Here is a 17,593-nt window from a genome sequence, read left to right on the forward strand (position 1 = left end):
AAAGCAGCACCGGTCCGTGACCCGGGCCTTAAAGGGGTGAGGGTTGATTTCAGGAAAGAAAGAATCCTGGGGGAATCCCAGCGCTTGGATTTCCACCCACCACAGCTAGTTGAACTTGTCTTTTGGAAGTTCCTGCCATGTTTAGGACTGTTGCCTTCCTTTATGAATTCAGAAGATGCACAACAAAGCTGTAACACAGATGCCTTCAGATTCCTCCACGGGAAATGTGTGGGACTGTCACGTGAGAGGCAGCTTCCTGGCCGCGACCAAAAGGAAGCGACAGGTGCCAGGCTGCTACCGACAGCATCTAATGTTCCAAGGCACAGTCTTAGCCAGAGCTCCTTCTAGCCAGCATCACACTCTTGCCTTCTCTGAGCCCCAAGCATGTGGGAAAATACCAACATCTAAGATGACAGCTCAGGAGGATGAAGCCGGGAGTCTCCAGCCGGGGGCCCGCCAGGTGACCTCACTGCCGAGGGGTGCTTCCAGGAGGCTGGCTTAGAAAGTCACCAGAAACTCAACAAGTAGCCAGGTAAAATGTAACATACCAAAGACAACAGCATTCCTCCCCACCAGCAATAACCAACTGCAAAGTGGAGAAGAGATCCCGTTCACAAGGACGGCCAAAAACCGTAAGACATCCAGGAATAAACCTAACACAGAATGTGCCATCTACACGGCTGCCACATGGAGAATAGCAGGAAGCTTGACAGAGGAGCAGAGAGGAACAAAACCAACTGGTGAGATATCGCACTTTCCCAGAGGATAAAACTGAGTATTGTAAAGAAGCCTGTCCCCTGCCCCCCCACAATTAATTTATAAACTCAGCACGCTCTCAATCAATGTCCGAACAGGATTTTATATGGCACTCGATACACTAATTCTAAAATTCATCTGGAAGACAAAATAATCAAAAAGAATAATGAGGAAGATTTATTCTATCAGGTTTTTTAAAGCACATCATTAAACTTTAGGGATTTAAAATGCTTCGGTAACTGTGGGACTATAGAAAAATAAATTAAAAAAAAAAAAGTAGTGTCCAGAAACAACCTCATCTAGAACATACATTTTAAATCAGTAAGGAATGGATGGATTAGTCAGTGGAAGGGCCAATGCAGTGGTTATCCATTTTGAGGGTGGGGAGCTGAACCCCAACCTCATACCACAGACAAAAATTAAAAATGAAAACCACTCAGAAAAAAAAAAAATCCAGACAGATTAAAGAGCTATATTTTAAAACAAAACCAAAAAGGCACCAAAAAACTATGAGAAAGTAGGAGAAAATCTAGTTTATAAGCTCGATAGGAAGGTATTCCCAAACAAGATATAAATCACAAAAGCCAGGAAGCAGAAAAGTCAGAATGCCATAAAGGAAAAAAAAAAAGAAAAGAAAAGACTGATAAATTTGAGCGCTTCAAAATCTAAAACCCGAATAAACAGTTAGAACAGTGACAAACTGTAAAAGGATATTTGCAAAATTCATCACAGGATTTATATCCTGAACATACAAAGCACCAAAAATTAATTTTAAAAATAGTATCTGAAACACATTATTTACTAATATTTTTTAACATGTGGATGGAAAAAAAATAGCCCCCCCCCCCAAAAATGGGCAAAGGATGTGATCAAGGAACTTACAGGACAAGAAATAAAAATGGGTCCAAAAACATAAAAGATGCTCAAACTCACAGTTATCAGGAAAATGGAAACATAAAGAAATGAAACTGTTTCACCCAACAGATTGGTCACAAGTAAAAAGACCGATAACATCAGGTGTTGGTGAGGGCACTGCTATTTACAGGGTTGGTGGACCTTTTAGGGGCTGGTATATACTTTCTGAGGGAAACTGAGCATTTTTAATGTTTAAAATATGCGTATCTTCAACCTAGCAATTCATCTTCTATAGCCTCAAATAATACACATGTACAAAGAGGCCTGTAAAAGGATGCTCACTACCAACATTGATTGTAAAGCAGAAACTGGAAACCCTAATTTCCATAAAAAAAAAAGTTAAATAGACTAGACCCATATTCTGCAGATCTATGTAATAGCCGATAATGAGGATTTGTATGTTGACATGAGACCAACATGTTACCAAACGAAAATGCAAGTTGCAGAACAAAATGTACAGAATGCCATTTATGTTTTTAAAGAGACACAAAGGACTTCCCTGGTGGCGCAGTGGCTAAGAATCCACCTGCCCAAGAACATACAGTGGAGAAAAGACACCCTCTTCAATAAGTGGTGCTAGGAAAACCAGACAGCTACATGGAAAAGAATGAAATTAGGGCTTCCCTGGTGGCGCAGTGGTTGGGAGTCCGCTGGCCGATGCAGGGGACACAGGTTCGCGCCCCGGTCTGGGAAGATCCCGCATGCCGCGGAGCGGATAGGCCCGTGAGCCATGGCCGCTGAGCCTGCGCGTCCGGAGCCTGTGCTCTGCAACGGGAGAGGCCACGACAGTGAGAGGCCCGCGTACCGAAAAGAAAAAAAAAAAGAATGAGATTAGAACACTCCCTAACACCATACACAAAAATACACCCAAAATGGATTAAAGACCTAAATGTAAGGCCAGACACTATAAAACTCTTAGAGGAAAACATAGGCAGAACACTCTATGACATAAATCACAGCAAGATCCTTTCTGACCCACCTCCTAGAGAAATGGAAATAAAAACAAAAATAAACAAATGGGACCTAATGAAACTTCAAAGCTTTTGCACAGCAAAGGAAACCATAAACAAGACCAAAAGACAACACTCAGAATGGGAGAAAATATTTGCAAAAGAAGCAACTGACAAAGGATTAATCTCCAAAATGTACAAGCAGCTCATGCAGCTCAATATCAAAAAAAACAAACAACCCAATCCAAAAATGGGTAGAAAACCTAAACAGACATTTCTCCAATGAAGACATACAGATGGACAAGAAGCACATGACAGGATGCTCAACATCACTAATCATTAGAGAAATGCAAATCAAAACTACAGTGAGGTATCACCTCACACCAGTCAGAATGGGCATCATCAGAAAATCTACAAACAACAAATGCTGGAGAGGGTGTGGAGAAAAGGGAACCCTCTTGCACTGCTGGTGGGAATGTAAATTGATACAGCCATTATGGAGAACAGTATGGAATTTCCTTAAAAAACTAAAAACAGAACTACCATATGATCCAGCAACCCCACTACTGGGCATATACCCAGAGAAAACCATAATTCAAAAAGACACATGCACCCCAATGTTCATTGCAGCACTATTTACAATAGCCAGGTCATGGAAGCAACCTAAATGCCCATCGACAGACAAATGGATAAAGAAGTTATGGTACATATATACAATGGAATATTACTCAGCCATATAAAGGAACGAAATTGAGCCATTTGTTGAAACGTGCACGGATCTAGAGACTGTCATACAGAGTGAAGTAAGTCAGAAAGAGAAAAACAAATATTGTATATTAACACATGTATGTGGAACCTAGAAAAACGGTACAGATGAGCTGGTTTGCAGGGCAGAAGTTGAGACACAGATGTAGAGAACAAACGTATGGACACCAAGGGTGGAAAACCGCGGTGGGGTGGGGATGGTGGTGTGCTGAATTGGGCGATTGGGATTGACATGTATACACTGATGTGTGTAAAACTGATGACTAATAACCTGCAGTATAAAAAAACAAACAAATAAAACAACTAATACTAAACTTTCTTTGGGTTACTTGTATGGAAATACGTTAATATAAATGTTTCAGACGTTACATGAAATTCCTAAAAATCTCATATGTTCTGGTATAACGTTGTAAGTCATAATTCTAGTTATTACTTTAAAATGTGTATCTCAGAAATAACTAAATTTCCTTGTCAATTGCATTATTATGAACTTTCATCCAATCTTTAACCGCGGTCATTTTTAAGGCTTTTGTCATTTACAGACAGTGCTGGGTGCACTCTGATGCTTTTGCAAATATGTTCCTATAAAAGGGTTTCATCATCAAGGAATTCATGGAAAAGACTCTGACAAGTACAGGTTTCTGGTAACTGACTCTACTGCTGAACTGAACGAAGAAGCATTTTCAGAACTCTAATGGAAAACTGGTGAACTCATAAAAGCGCCAACAAAAGATCAAGAAGAAAAAAATTAATTACACGGGACTGAGTGGACTGATGAGGATGGTTATAATTTTTGTGACTTTCTGTTTGAATAAAAAAAAAAAATCCCACAAGGACTCAGAGGCAAAAAATATACAAATCAATTTTCACTGCAAAGTAAAGGAGCTGCTACAGTGGAGGATTCCTGGACTGAATGTCAATATTACAACATAGTGTGAGTGTGTTTCGTGTTTGGTAACTGCAATCATTGTTGCTTTTGTTGTGGTCACCCATTTACAATGCTTGGTGTCAGTTTATCTCTTGTAAAAATAAAATACAGTGTGTGTGTGTGAAGAAAAAAAACAGTCGTGTACCACAATGTTCATTGCAGCACTATTTACAATAGCCAGGACATGGAAGCAACCTAAGTGTCCATCGACAGATGAATGGATAAAGAAGATGTGGCACATATATACAATGGAATATTACTCAGCCATAAAAAGAAACGAAATTGAGTTATTTGTAGTGAGGTGGATGGACCTAGAGTCTGTCATACTGAGTGAAGTAAGTCAGAAAAGAGAAAAATATCAACAACAAATATCGTATGCTAACACACATATTTGGAATCTAAAAAACAAGCAAAAAAAAGGTCATGAAGAACCTAGGGGCAAGACGGGAATAAAGACGCAGACCTACTAGGGAATGGACTTGAGGATACAGGGAGGGGGAAGGGTAATCTGGGACAAAGTGACAGAGAGGCATGGATATATATACACTACCAGACGTAAAATAGCTAGTGGGAAGTAGCCGCATAGCACAGGGAGATCAGCCTGGTGCTTTGTGACCACCTAGAGGGGTGGGATAGGGAGGGTGGGAGGGAGGGAGACGCAAGAGGGAAGAGATATGGGGATATATGTATATGTATAGCTGATTCACTTTGTTATAAAGCAGAAACTAACACAGCATTGTAAAGCAATTATACTCCAATAAAGATGTTAAAAAAAAACAGAGAGAAAAGGCAGTCCACCAAAAAAAAAAAAAGTCCGCCTGCCAAAGCAGGGACACGGGTTGGAGCCCTGGTCCAGGAAGATCCCACATGCCGCGGAGCATCTAAGCCCGTGCGCCACAACTACTGAGCCTGCGCTCTAGAGCCTGTGCTCCACAACAGGAGAGGCCACCACAGTGAGGCCCGCATACAACAACGAAGAGTAGCCCCTGCTCGCTGCAACTAGAGAAAGCCTGTGCACAGCAACAAAGACCCAACGCAGCCAAAAGTAAATAAATAGATAAATTTTAAAAATAAAATAGTATTAAAGAGACACAAAACTATGTGTTTTATATATCGTTGCAAGAGGGAAGGCAGGTCAGAGGGGACATTCACTGCACCAGGATATACTCGTTTCACCCATACAACTTTTTACCAGCTCCTTCCAAACGGCTGTCAGCTGACATGGTGACCACACGGAAATCCAGTGTGTCTGTATTTCCTCCCCCCACCCCTTTTTCTGGTCTATCCTATGTCCCAGATCATTTCATGATTCACTTTCCTAAAGCAAAGAGCAATTATTTATTAGGCGTTTGCCTTTATGTATATACCCAGCACTTCGTAATGGAAGAATGCTTTAGGAAGGCATCTTGTAATAAAAAGCACTGATTATAACAGGAAGTGACATGAGACACAGAGGGTGGGGACAGGGAACCAGTCAAAAGGCTTCCCAACGCCTGTAAGGTAAAGACCCAGGACTGTCCACAGTCGGCTTCGACGTATTTTTCTGACCCACTGCTTCTTCCCACCACAAGCCTCCAGAGTGACCTGGCTTTACCCTGTGCCCGGACCTCTGTCCACAGCTACTTCTCTTCCCAAATCTTGCTTCCTTTAAAAATACAGGCTCAAAGGGGTTATTTATGGGTAGAGGGGCTCAGTTTTGGAAAATGAAGAGCTGTGGAAATCGGTGACACAAAAACACAAACGTAATCAACACTGCTGAGCTGTGCGCTAAAGATGGTGAAGATGGTCAAGTTTATGTTATGTGTATTTTACCACAACTGGGACAAAAAAGAAAAAGAAATCAGAAGCTGATTTACCTCTCAAAAAAAAAAAAAGGCTCCAATCACACTCCCCGCAGGTCTCCCACGACCAGCCTTTCATTCTCTTCCCAGCTCGGTGGCCCGTGACGCGTTTCTAACAGCCCCTAAGTTTGCCTCCTGACCCCTCCCTCCCGACGTGGCTGCAGGCGCCAGAACAGTGCTCAGTAAACACCTGCCGCTCGGTGACTGGCCTCAGCGGCAAAATCAACGTACAGAGAAAATGATAAACCGCAGTAACTGCTTTAATGTTAAAAATATTTATTTTTCTAAAAGATCACACAAAAGTCGGGAAGAGATAGAAGGGTGTCAGCTAGCCTATGTCAAAATCTGAGCCGAGGGAGGACAAGAGCTGCCTGAAGACACTGGTGCCGGAGCCGCCTGCGGAGATGGGGGCGGCCACGGGCCCTCCTGCGGGAGGGGGCAGGGGCTCACTCCTTAGACATGCTCTTGATGGTCTTGTGCTCCTTCATGGCCTTCTCCCAGTCGCTGCCGTTGAACTCCTCGACCACCACGCTGCGCACCGTGCCCTCGTCCAGGCAGTGGGGGGCGATCCCTACAGGGAAGCCAGGGGGGCGTGAGACCCGGCAGCAGGCTGGCTCTCAGACCAACCCAGCCCGCAGGTGTCGCAGGAAGTGGGCTCTCCGAGGGGCCCTGAGCCCCTGCTGCTGGCCCACTCCCCCCATCTCTGAGATGGGGGCCAGGGACTCGCGGCTGGACCTCACTCAGTACCAAGCTGGGAGGACAAAGGCGGGGGAGGCCTCGAGCCCAGAGCCACCTCCGCCTGGCAGCCTGGAGGTTTCACAGGCCTGGTCCAGGGCTCAGAGGGGCAGCTTTCTGAGCAATAAACACCTCCCCATCCATACAGGAAGGTCAGCAGGAAAGACTCTCCATGTGACAGATGAGGAGGAAACGGGAGCTGCTACGGGGAGAACGGAGGGGGGGGAAGGGGGGAGGCAGGGTGACGTCACGCGCTCCGCCCGCCCCGCCCCCCCCCACCAGGCTCGAGGCTGTCGCGGCCGCCCCACTGCAGCTCTGGAGGCTGCGTCTCTGCGGGGCCGGGATTCCAGGAGCATCCTCCACGGCTACGTCCCACCCGATTCGCACGGCGGCTGGTATCATTCTCGACAACTGCCTAAGGTGGGATGCTCTGCCCCCAGATCTAAGTAGGACCCGAAGACGGGCTTGGGGTTTCTGTGCTTGTGTTTGAACAAACCCAGTTTTTCTTACTGGCATCATCCCTGCCCCTCACTCTTGCCTCCCTCACTCCCTCCCCCGCCCCCAGGCCCCCGGCCTCTCTCTACCCTCCACCGTCAGCCCCAGCAAAGTCCAGCTCCCTCAGCGGCAGGAAATGCGGGTCAGGATCCGGATGGTCTCGGAAGGGCCAGGGCCAGGAGAGAGCTCTGCTGGTGAGCCCCGTTCCTCACACACGTGTGAGGGGCCTGGCCAGGCAGGAGGCAGCCTGTGACACCAGAGCGCCCTCCCCAAGCTTCCCATCCGCGTGGCCGCAGGGCGTCGGTGCCCCGAGCTTGGCCCCCCTTCACTCACCGAAGCCTCCGGGGTTGGAGCGGGGAGAATAAAAGCTCTGGACGCCGCACCTCTTACAGAAGGTGTGCTGCGCCTTGTGGGTGTTGAAGGTGTATGTGGTGATGCTCTCGGCTCCCTGAGGGACACAGACAAGGAGCTTCAGTTGTTGTTTACAAAGACAAATCGTCTAAAAGGCTCAATGGGGAAACCCAACTCGCCAGGCTCCCGGGGTCACGTCCAACCTGAGGTCGGGGCCCCATCTGCACGGCCCAGAGACCCGTCAGCCTGGAGTGTGACAGCTGAGGGCTTCTCCCTAGTCAGCTGCACACAGAACACCCCGGCCTCGAGCTTGCCCTGCATCCCTGGCCTAAACCGGGGAAGGGGGGGGGTCAGCCGAGGGACTGGGTCCCCGTGTCCCCAAACTCAAGGTCCTAAGAACACACTCACTGGACTCAAATTCATCTACAAAGGACCAAGTAGGAAAGAACATCTGCCAGACGTCACAGGCTAATTTCCTTAATGGAGAACACAAACGGGAAACTGGACAGAGGATATGAACAGACAGTTCAGAGGAATGGGGAAAACACATCTCTCTTTAACCTGTGAAATATCCACACTCACAAACTGCAATGAGGTAGTTTTCACTCGGGGCAAAAATTAAAAAGTGAGCTATAATATCAAAAAACAAACAACCCAATCCAAAAATGGGCAGAAAAAGACATTTCTCCAAAGAAGATATACAGATGGCCAACAAACACATGAAAAGATGCTCAGCATCACTAATCATTAGAGAAATGCAAATCAGAGCTACAGTGAGGTATCACCTCACACCGGTCAGAATGGCCATCATCAAAAAATCTACAAACAATAAATGCTGGAGAGGGTGTGGAGAAAAGGGAACCCTCTTGCACTGTTGGTGGGAATGTAAATTGATACAGCCACTATGGAGAACAGTATGGAGGTTCCTTAAAAAACTAAAAATAGAACTACCATATGACCCAGCAATCCCACTCCTGGGCATATACCCTGAGAAAACCATAATTCAAAAAGAGTCACGTACCACAATGTTCACTGCAGCTCTATTTACAATAGCCTGGACATGGAAGCAACCTAAACGCCCATCGACAGACGAATGGATAAAGAAGACATGGCACATATATACGATGGAATATTACTCAGCCACAAAAAGAAACGAAATTGAGTTATTTGTAGTGAAGTGTATGGACCTAGAGTCTGTCATACAGAGTGAAGTCAGAAAGAGAAAAACAAATACCGTATGCTAACACATATATATGGAATCTAAAAAAAAAAAAGGTCCTGATGAACCTAGGGGCAGGACAGGAATAAAGACACAGACGTAGAGAATGGACTTGAGGACACGGGGAGGGGGAAGGGTAACCTGGGACGAAGTGAGAGAGTGACATGGACATATATACACTACCAGATATAAAATAGATAGCTAGTGGGAAGCAGCCGCATAGCACAGGGAGATCAGCTCAGTGCTTTGTGACCACCTAGAGGGGTGTGACAGGGAGGGTGGGAGGGCGGGAGACACAAGAGGGAGGGGATATGGGGATATACGAATGCATATAGCTGATTCATTTTGTTATACAGCAGAAACTAACAGAACATTGTAAAGCAATTATACTCCAATAAAGATGTTAAAAAAAAAACACCTTAATAGAAGCCTAAGGTATACGCGTATTATAGGTAATTGAAAGTTATAGTTAATTTGAGGGCTAATACAATTTTTACGTCCAAAAAAAAAAAACAGCGAGCTAATGATATTGCATGTGTAGGGAAACACTCACTCGGATCTGAGTCACAGGAATGTAAATCCATAAATTTGGTAACATCTACTAAAATTTTAAAATGCACATATTGTTTAACACAGCAATTCCACTTCTAGAAATGTATCCTGCAATTAAAATTCCGTATTTTATCCAATGAGATGTATGTAGATGTTAATGCAGCATTTGTAAAAGCTAAACGTTAGAAACTCTGAAACTGTCCATCAACAGAAGACTGGTTAGAGCAATCACGGACGGGCATAAATATGGAATCTCACCAAGTTTTGGAAAAAAATAAGGCAGTTCTACTTACAAATACTACTAGAGAACAATCTCCAAGGTTACAAAGTTAAGTGCAAAGGCAAGGTTTAAAACAATTTGTGTAGCATACTAACATTCCTATTTTTAAAAAGCATACATACATCCTGGCATGTGCTTTTAAAGAAATAACCAAGAAAGCAGCAGCTTCTCTCCAGGGAGACAATGGGGGGATGAAGGGTCAGAGCTTTTTACGGGTCTTCCCCGGCCACCACGGGAGACAGGCCCTCAGAGCTGCATCGAAAGACTGTTCCCAGGGGGGCCTCTTCTCACCCCACAGGGAGGCCGCAAAGAACAGCCAAGGGGTCCCAAACCTTGCAGAGTTATCTGGGCATACGCTTTCCCCCAGGAAACCCTCGGGAGGCCTGAGAAGCCAGCTCACAGCCTCCTGGACCTCATTCAGCACGAGGGCCCACCGGTGACACACAGACCCTGTCCCATAGTGTCCACACGTCCACCTGCCTGACCCCCACCCTGCTGGCTGCTACAGCGCATGGTCCATCGTCATGACGCTGCTATACACTCACCCTCCCTGTTCGCTTCTTCCGTCTTCCTGCCCAATGAGAAATCACCAGTGTCCCCCACGTGGCAAGTCTAACGGTTACTTCTCCTGACCCCCGGACTCTTGCCCCTCTGAACCTGCCCCGCCCTGCAGGCTCTTCCTCCCTCCCCACCGGCCACCCTTCTCAGGCCCCTCCGCTCCGCTCCCTGTACGTGCTGGGTCCTGGGCCCCCGCGTGTTGGACTGCACCATCTGCCCAGCTGCCCTCACCCCACGACTCCAGACACACACGTGTGCGGCCGCCCACCCCCTGGCTCCGCCTCTGTCAGCGCTCACAACGCTTCACCTCAACCTTCTCAAGAATCGGATGTGAGTCCAGCACCTTCCGCGCTGGCTTCTCCCCCAGGACCTGGCATCTCCAGGCGACCAGCTGCTCGGAGGCCCAACCTCCTTCTCCGCTCTTCACACCCCGTCCTTCCTCTCGAGCAGCGGCTCTCAGCGCGTGGTCCCAGGACCAGCCGCGTCACCGTCACCTGAGAACTTGCGAGAAACGTCCATCTTGTGCCCACCCCGCCCCCCAAGACCTGCACAGTCAGGAGGGGGCCCAGCGATTTGTCTAACGAGCCCTCCGGTGGCCGTGCACAACCTGGACTCCGAGAACCACCCGCTCCAAAACACACCTCCATTGACCACTGTCTGCCCGTCCCCATGACTGCCACCCTCTCCCGGCTGCCCCCGGCCTCCGTACTCACCTCCTCACCATCCGCTCTGCACGCGACGGCCACCGCGCGCTTTTCAAAGACTGAAGCACATGTCGTCCCCGCCCCGCTTAAAACCCTCCCCAGGCTTCACTCTCCAGAGGACAAAACCTGTCTCCTCATCCACTCCGGCCTCTCTCCAGCCCCAGCTCGGTCCGCTGGTTCACCTCCACCCTGCGGCCACGAGGGCCAACGTGCAGCTCCTCGGACACGCCAAGCGGCCCCCCGGCGCCATGCCCGCCCCGTGCCCAGGACCCCCATGCCTCGGCATTGAAGCTCCAGAGGGGCCTGCCCTAGCCGCCGAGACTCGCCACCGGTCAGCCTCCGTCACGCTGCCCCGCTCCGACCCTCCACTGGGCACTTCCGGGCCTCGTCCCGTTCCTCTGTCTCCCCCATGAGGTGTGAGGTCCCAGGGGACAAGGGCCCTGTCTGCCACGACAGCTGCGGGGTTTCAGTGGAACGCAGCCTGGCACACAGCAGCTGCCCCATAAACACTGCTGAATCGAGGAAGGAGGTTTGTACTTAAAGAACAAACGGAAAACTGCTCTCTCCTTCACCAGGCCGGGCGGAAGAAGAGAGCCAGCTCGAGACGCCAGGGCGGCCGGAGAAGCAGGCCCCCGGCGGTGGGATGGCGGAGGCGCTGCCAACTCCGAAGCCGTGAGATCCCGGCTGCCCGCGTGTCTTCGGGAGCCGCCTGTCTTGGGGGGCTGGGGCCACAGCCTCCAGCTAGCACCCGAGGGGGGCTCGTGGGAAAGGCGAGGGCAGGTCTGCTGCCCGCCGGCGCTCCCACCCCGACCAGACACCCACCCCAGGATCGAGGGCAGACACAGACAAGGAGCCACCCTGGCCTGAAGTGTCGAATTAAATCTCAGCTTTTCCTCCCAGACACTCACCGAGGGGCCACTGCATGCCGAGGCCCCAAGGCCAGGAGCGCAGACTCGACCAAAGGTGGTTCTGGGAAGCCCTCCCGACAGGCACTGCGCATGATGCCCAAGGTGTGGCGTCTGTCGGGCCCGGGGCGGGGCAATGGGAGCAGAGGACAGGCCAGAGCCCCACCCCCACCCCCACCCCCCAGGGAGCAAAGCCTGCGGAAGCCTTTTTTAAGCCTTTTTTAAACCGGAGATTTTACTTCCAGAAGAACTGATCCAAAGACATAATGTCTAATGTCTAAACTGTCAAAGATTTATACACAGGGAGGTTTACGACAGCACCGCACTCAACCTAGAAGTTCAAACGTAGAAGGTCGCTCGTGGTACATTCATGCAACGAAATATGCTACAGACACAGCAAGAAGCCTATAAGTAAACTACGAAACAGTTGTAGGCACGGGGAGAGGCCAGGGGCATGAGGGCCAGTGGAGGGGAGGCCTTTCACCGTGTATGTATCTACTCTGTACTTTGCAAATCTGGTACCAAGCACAGAAAACTCCCCCAAATACTAAAGTCAAAAATCTTTTCAATCATTTATTTTTCATCGGGAAATGATAAAAGTCAGTTATAAAGCAGATAAAAAGGTAAAATTCTACCTTGATAAAAGCACACATGATTTATTTAGATGTATTCATCCATGTCCAAAATAACACGCAAGGATATTCAGCAGAACACAACCAGTGGTTACCTCTGATTGACAGGATTTGGGTGATCTTATTTATTTTTGATTCTCTGTGTTTGTACATGTTTCCACTGTAATATCAAATATATATCCAAAAATACTGGGTTGGCCAAAAAGTTCATTTGGGTTTTTCCATAACATCTCACAGAAAAACTCAAACAAACTTTTTGGCCAACCCAATATAAAGGGGGGAATGACAGCTGGGTGACAGGGGAAAGCATACGGCCCGGGAGGCCCCCTGCACCTGGCACCCTGTAAGCCCCACTCACGACACCCACCTTGAGGAGCTTGAAGCGAGAGGCGGGAACAATGAAGTGTCTATTCTGCTTCTTCTTGCAAATACTGCAGCTACAGAAAGACAAGAGCAGACCTCGGACTGTGAACGACCACCTGCACCCTCTGAGTTCCCCCCGGGGCCCAACCTGCCCCGTCCCAGGAGCCAGCTGACCCTTGAGGTGAAGCCCCTTGCAGCGCCATCCCAGGAAGGGCAGCTGGGGCAGGAGGGCCAGCGGCCTGGGGCCTCTGCTCTGTGTGTGCAGGAGGGCCCACGGATCCCACAGCCAGCAGTGCAGGCCACGCACCCCTCAGGAAACCAGGACCTGGAGAACCACGCTCCTGCCGCCCACCCTTGGTTTACTACGGTGAAGGGAACTGCTGGATTCTGGAGACAGTAGAAAGCCCAGCTCCATGCCAAGCCGGTCCTCAGAACCACATCCTCAGAATTAAATACAAGTCCCCCCCGCCCCGTTTTAGTCCACCTTTTAAAAAACTCTAATTTCGTATAAAATCCTCTAACTTATTCCAGGGGCTGCTTCTTCAATCTGGGCTGCACTGTTTAGCAGCAGGGTCAGCTCCCCGTGGGAGGAATCCCACGGTATTTATTTATTCTTCACATGTAACTCAGGCACCACAGCACCAAGGGGCAAAAGGACTGGATACTGTTGCATAACCAGTTACACACCAACTACGGGTCAGACAGAAGTCAGAGCCTGGAGACCCTGTTCTATCACAAGGCCTGGGAGGTGCTGACAGCAGGCGCTCCACCGATCCTGGCAGCACTGCCTGCCTCACCTGGAGCAACGGGGCCAGGTGGCCTGGGGCATGGCAAGCTTCCAGGTGCGTACGCCCTGACCTCACCTCACCTCACCCAACTCCCGAAGACTCTGCTCAAGGCCTTTCATTCAGTGCCCAGCCGCAAGGTCTCTGGGGAAGCACTCCCACCGCCAGCCCCCAGCCCCTGCACCGGTGTCTCTGGGGCACTCTGCTGGGCACAAGTCGAGGGCCCTGCTCCACAACCCCTGGGGCTGTGCTGCAGGACTGAGCTGTGTCACACACAGCAGGCTGTTATTTTTAGCCTCCCCCAGTCTTTAAAACCTTTTTCATTAATGAAAACATCTAACACAACTTCTAACGTCTAAGCAACTTGGGAAGAGAAAGCACTCACTTGCAGTCAAAGATGTGCAGGTCTGCCGAGGCCCAGACTTCAAAGCGAACCGCCCCACAGTGGCAGCCTCCTGTGTGTTTCACCAGGCCCTGGTATTCACTGAAGGGAACACAAATCAGGAAGATGAGGGTTTCTGAATAGTCAGGCCATGGTTGAAAGAAAGAAGCAAGATGGGACAGAAGTCTTTACGGGACAACCAGATGCGTTCCTGCTTCTGAGGAGGCACTGTCAGTTTTATAAAAGGATTCAGTACCTTCTTTGTATGTGAGCTCTTTTTTCCACTTCTATTTTGTTAAATTGTAAAATAAAGCATTCCAAAGTATGGAAAAAAGAGAATTGGGTGGAGGATCCTAATCCAGCCACCCGAACGTTTTTATTTACATGGCAAATACTTATTAAGATTTTTTACAAGCGAGGCACTGGGGAGAAGGCAGTAAACAAGATACAGCAGATGTGGTCCGGGCCATAGGGACCTGGAGCAGCCATCAAACAAATTAACTGAATATTTACATGACTTGTGATAAAGGTGTACAGGCCGCCATGAAAAAGAAAGGAGACCTGACGAGTCCAGAGAAAGTTAACAAAAGGCTCCTGTAATTCTGCTGTATTCTCCTCCGGTATTTTGCATATACGTGGTTTTTTACAGAGCTATCCGTACACATTACGTACAACTTGAATCTTTTTAAAACTTGTAAGTCAGGCCCTTCGTTGAACATTAAGATTTGATAAATATCATCCAACTGCTTTCCAAAAGGGCTGAACACTCTTATCAGTAATGACTGAGAAAACATTTCACTGAATCTTCTCAAGCAATAATTACAGGAAAAATAGCTCGCTGCAGTCTTATTGTGCATTTATTTGGTTACCAAGACTGAATGCTTTCTCACGTTTCTGTACAAGTTGACTCCGTTAATTTGATATATTTTTTTCTGCAGACACAAATAATGCTTATGGTAAAAAACGCAAACATTACAACATTTGATAACGTAAAAAATGAAAGTCTCGTAAGTCCTAACACCCAGAGGGATCCACAGTTAACTGTTTGCTCTATGTTCCTGAGATTATTTTCCGTACAATAATGTTTTAACAATAACATCGATTATTGTTTAATATATTTTTAATTTACTGAGTTTTGGTTTTTTAACAAATGTATGTAACTTGTGCTAATCTGATAAGTTAAAAAAAAATCTCACCCTTTCATGTCAACATTTTAAAATCTTTTTCTTGGCCATTTATCAGTTTGTTTTAAAGTATAAATTCAAACTTTCGTTCTACGTTTCTGACATCTTTATATTCCCCACACTGAGCAGTAGCTGGCACACCTTAGCTCAAAAACACTGAATGATGATGTATACTGAAAAATGTTCAGCCTATAGTCCAAGATGATGAACCAAAAAGTGAAGCACACGGAAAACACAATATTCCATCTCTGAGAAGACTCGTCCTAATGAAGAGAATTTCTTACAGAACAAGGACAAAGGAACATTTTTGCTCAAGAAAAGGAGTAATCCTCAGGTTGCTATGCAATTGTTAGGTTGCTTTGTTTTCTCTTGGGTTTTCTAGCATAAGACGACTGATTCTGAGATATTTAGGGCGCTAAACTACTCGGTAGCACAACTGTGCTACGGGGCAGGGGCCCCGTCTGGAGACGACGAGGCGCCCCCCAGGGCTAACAGCTCACTGCGAGCTCCACGGACCCTCCGAAGTCCTCCTCCGGCCTCCGGGGAGCCGGGGGTCCGCGCCCCGCGGCGGCAAACCCGGGGGACGCGGAGCCCCGGCCCTCGGGCCCCCGCAGCGGTTCCGAACCCGAGCGGCCCGCGCGCTCCTCCTCGCCGCCCGGCTCCGCGCAGGGCGCGCGCAGTAACAGGGGCCACTGGCCTCCCGGGTGGCTCCGAACTGTCCCAGCGCCTCTCACCCCGGCCCTGCCCCCCACAGCCGCTCTCTAAACACACGTGCGCAAACACAAAAGCAGCTCGGGGACCCGAGAGCCGGGCCGACCCTCTTCGCGGGAAGGCCGCCGCCTTGGCGCGCGGCGCTGGCCGAGCAGGAAGGCCTTTGTCCGGCCGGTGCACGGCTCGGGCGCCGCGGGGACGTTACAGGCGCCGGCCCGGCCGCGCCGCACTCACTAGGTGTCCAGCAGCAGCTTGGCGGCGCCCTCGAAGCTGAGCCTCTGCCGCTTCTGGAACGTCTCCCAGCGCTCCCGCTGCTCGCCCAGGTCCAGCTCGGACGCCGAGGGCGCCGCGGGCGCAGGCGGGGGCAGCGGCGGCTCCGGCGGCGGCTCTCCGGGGCCCGCCTCCTGCGCCCGAGGCGACGACTGCGGCCGCCGCTTGGCCGACGGCTGCCTCGCCGCCGCCCGGCTCCCGCCCCCGGCCTGGCCCGCGGGCCTCCGTGCGCGGTCGGCGCCGGGGGCCGAGGCGGCGGCCGCGGGGGCCCTGGAGGCCCCGGACCGCTTCTGCCCGCGTGGCTTGGCCGCCGCGCCGCTCCTCGCCCGCCGCATGGCTCCCGCACCCTTGGTGCGCAGGCCTCTTCGCCGCGCGTTCCCGCTCCGCCGCGCGCCCGCTGTGCCCCGCGCGCGCCCGCCGCCCGCGCGCCCGCTGCCCCGTCCGCGCAGGGGGCGCTGCGCCCGCCTGCCCCGCCCGGCCCCGGCCCCGGCCCCCTCCCCGACCCGCTCCTGGCCAGAGCTCAGCGCACCCACCCCGCCCGCCCGCCGCGGGGCCCACACCTGCGTCGCTCTAGCCGGCAGGCCCTGCGGAACCGCGCGCCTCTGGCCTCGGCTCCCGACACGCGGAGCCTGTTTGCACCTGCCGAGGCGCCTCCGGGGCCCTTGAACCCCGAGGGCTTCTTCCTGCCTTCCTGGGTCACCCTGAATTCACAGCCACATCCCAGCAGGGGCCCCGGGGCAACTTCATCTCCAAGATGAGGACAGCACCTTACTGGCAGGAGCCATCGCGTGCCTGAATGAGCTAATCAATGTGGGTAAATGGCCAAGCACCTGCAACTGCAGGACAGGTAGCAGCTGAAATCAGAGTTCTTAAACTTGGGCTTTCCTGCCAGATTATAAAACAGGGTCTTCAGGATCTCGATGGTCAACGGATTTTTTTCAATTTAATAAATGAACTCCGCACCAAATCCAATTATTATGGTTTTGATAAACACAGCACCAAAGTTTAAACACAAAATCACGAGAGCCACTGATGGAACCCAAGTCTTTTGCAAACCTATTTTGTTGCTCTATTTTATTCATATCTTAAAAGAAATACCATTTTCATTTATTCATTTTTCTTTTTTGTGTTCTACTTCCTTAATATCAACTTTCCTCTTTGTTAATTCTGTTTTATCATTAGTTTGATAGTTTATTGAATTAAATACATAGTTCCTTTATTTTTAGTATTTTTGTTAATAAAATATTAATGACTATAAATTTTCCTGAGTATAGCTTTAGCTGTATGCATTAGGGTTCCATTGGAAGTGTAG

The 17,593-nt window shown here is 49.6% G+C and overlaps 2 protein-coding genes across 2 annotated transcripts in view; one reads left to right on the top strand and one right to left on the bottom strand.

The window, feature by feature from the left end:
• Positions 1 to 11,370, top strand: part of PIGL (phosphatidylinositol glycan anchor biosynthesis class L) — a 74,203-nt gene extending 62,833 nt beyond the window's left edge. The window contains exon 7 of the mRNA XM_089900294.1: positions 3,978 to 11,370. Coding sequence (XP_089756420.1) covers positions 3,978 to 4,034 — 57 coding nt within the window. The 3' untranslated portion in view covers positions 4,035 to 11,370. The remainder of the gene's footprint in view (positions 1 to 3,977) is intronic.
• CENPV (centromere protein V) lies at positions 6,412 to 16,636 on the bottom strand. The gene is made up of 5 exons (XM_089900293.1): positions 16,246 to 16,636; positions 14,120 to 14,218; positions 12,954 to 13,023; positions 7,719 to 7,833; positions 6,412 to 6,726 (listed from the first exon to the last, which is right to left on the bottom strand). Exons 1-5 carry the CDS (start codon positions 16,614 to 16,616, stop codon positions 6,602 to 6,604), a joined length of 780 nt encoding a protein of 259 aa, XP_089756419.1. The 5' UTR covers positions 16,617 to 16,636; the 3' UTR covers positions 6,412 to 6,601.
• Positions 16,637 to 17,593: the final 957 nt, after the last annotated feature.

The sequence above is a fragment of the Delphinapterus leucas genome, chromosome 19 (genome assembly GCF_059928025.1).
Source record: "Delphinapterus leucas isolate spDelLeu-1000000601 "Yukka" chromosome 19, BTC_Dleu_Yukka2, whole genome shotgun sequence".
NCBI lineage: Eukaryota > Metazoa > Chordata > Mammalia > Artiodactyla > Monodontidae > Delphinapterus > Delphinapterus leucas.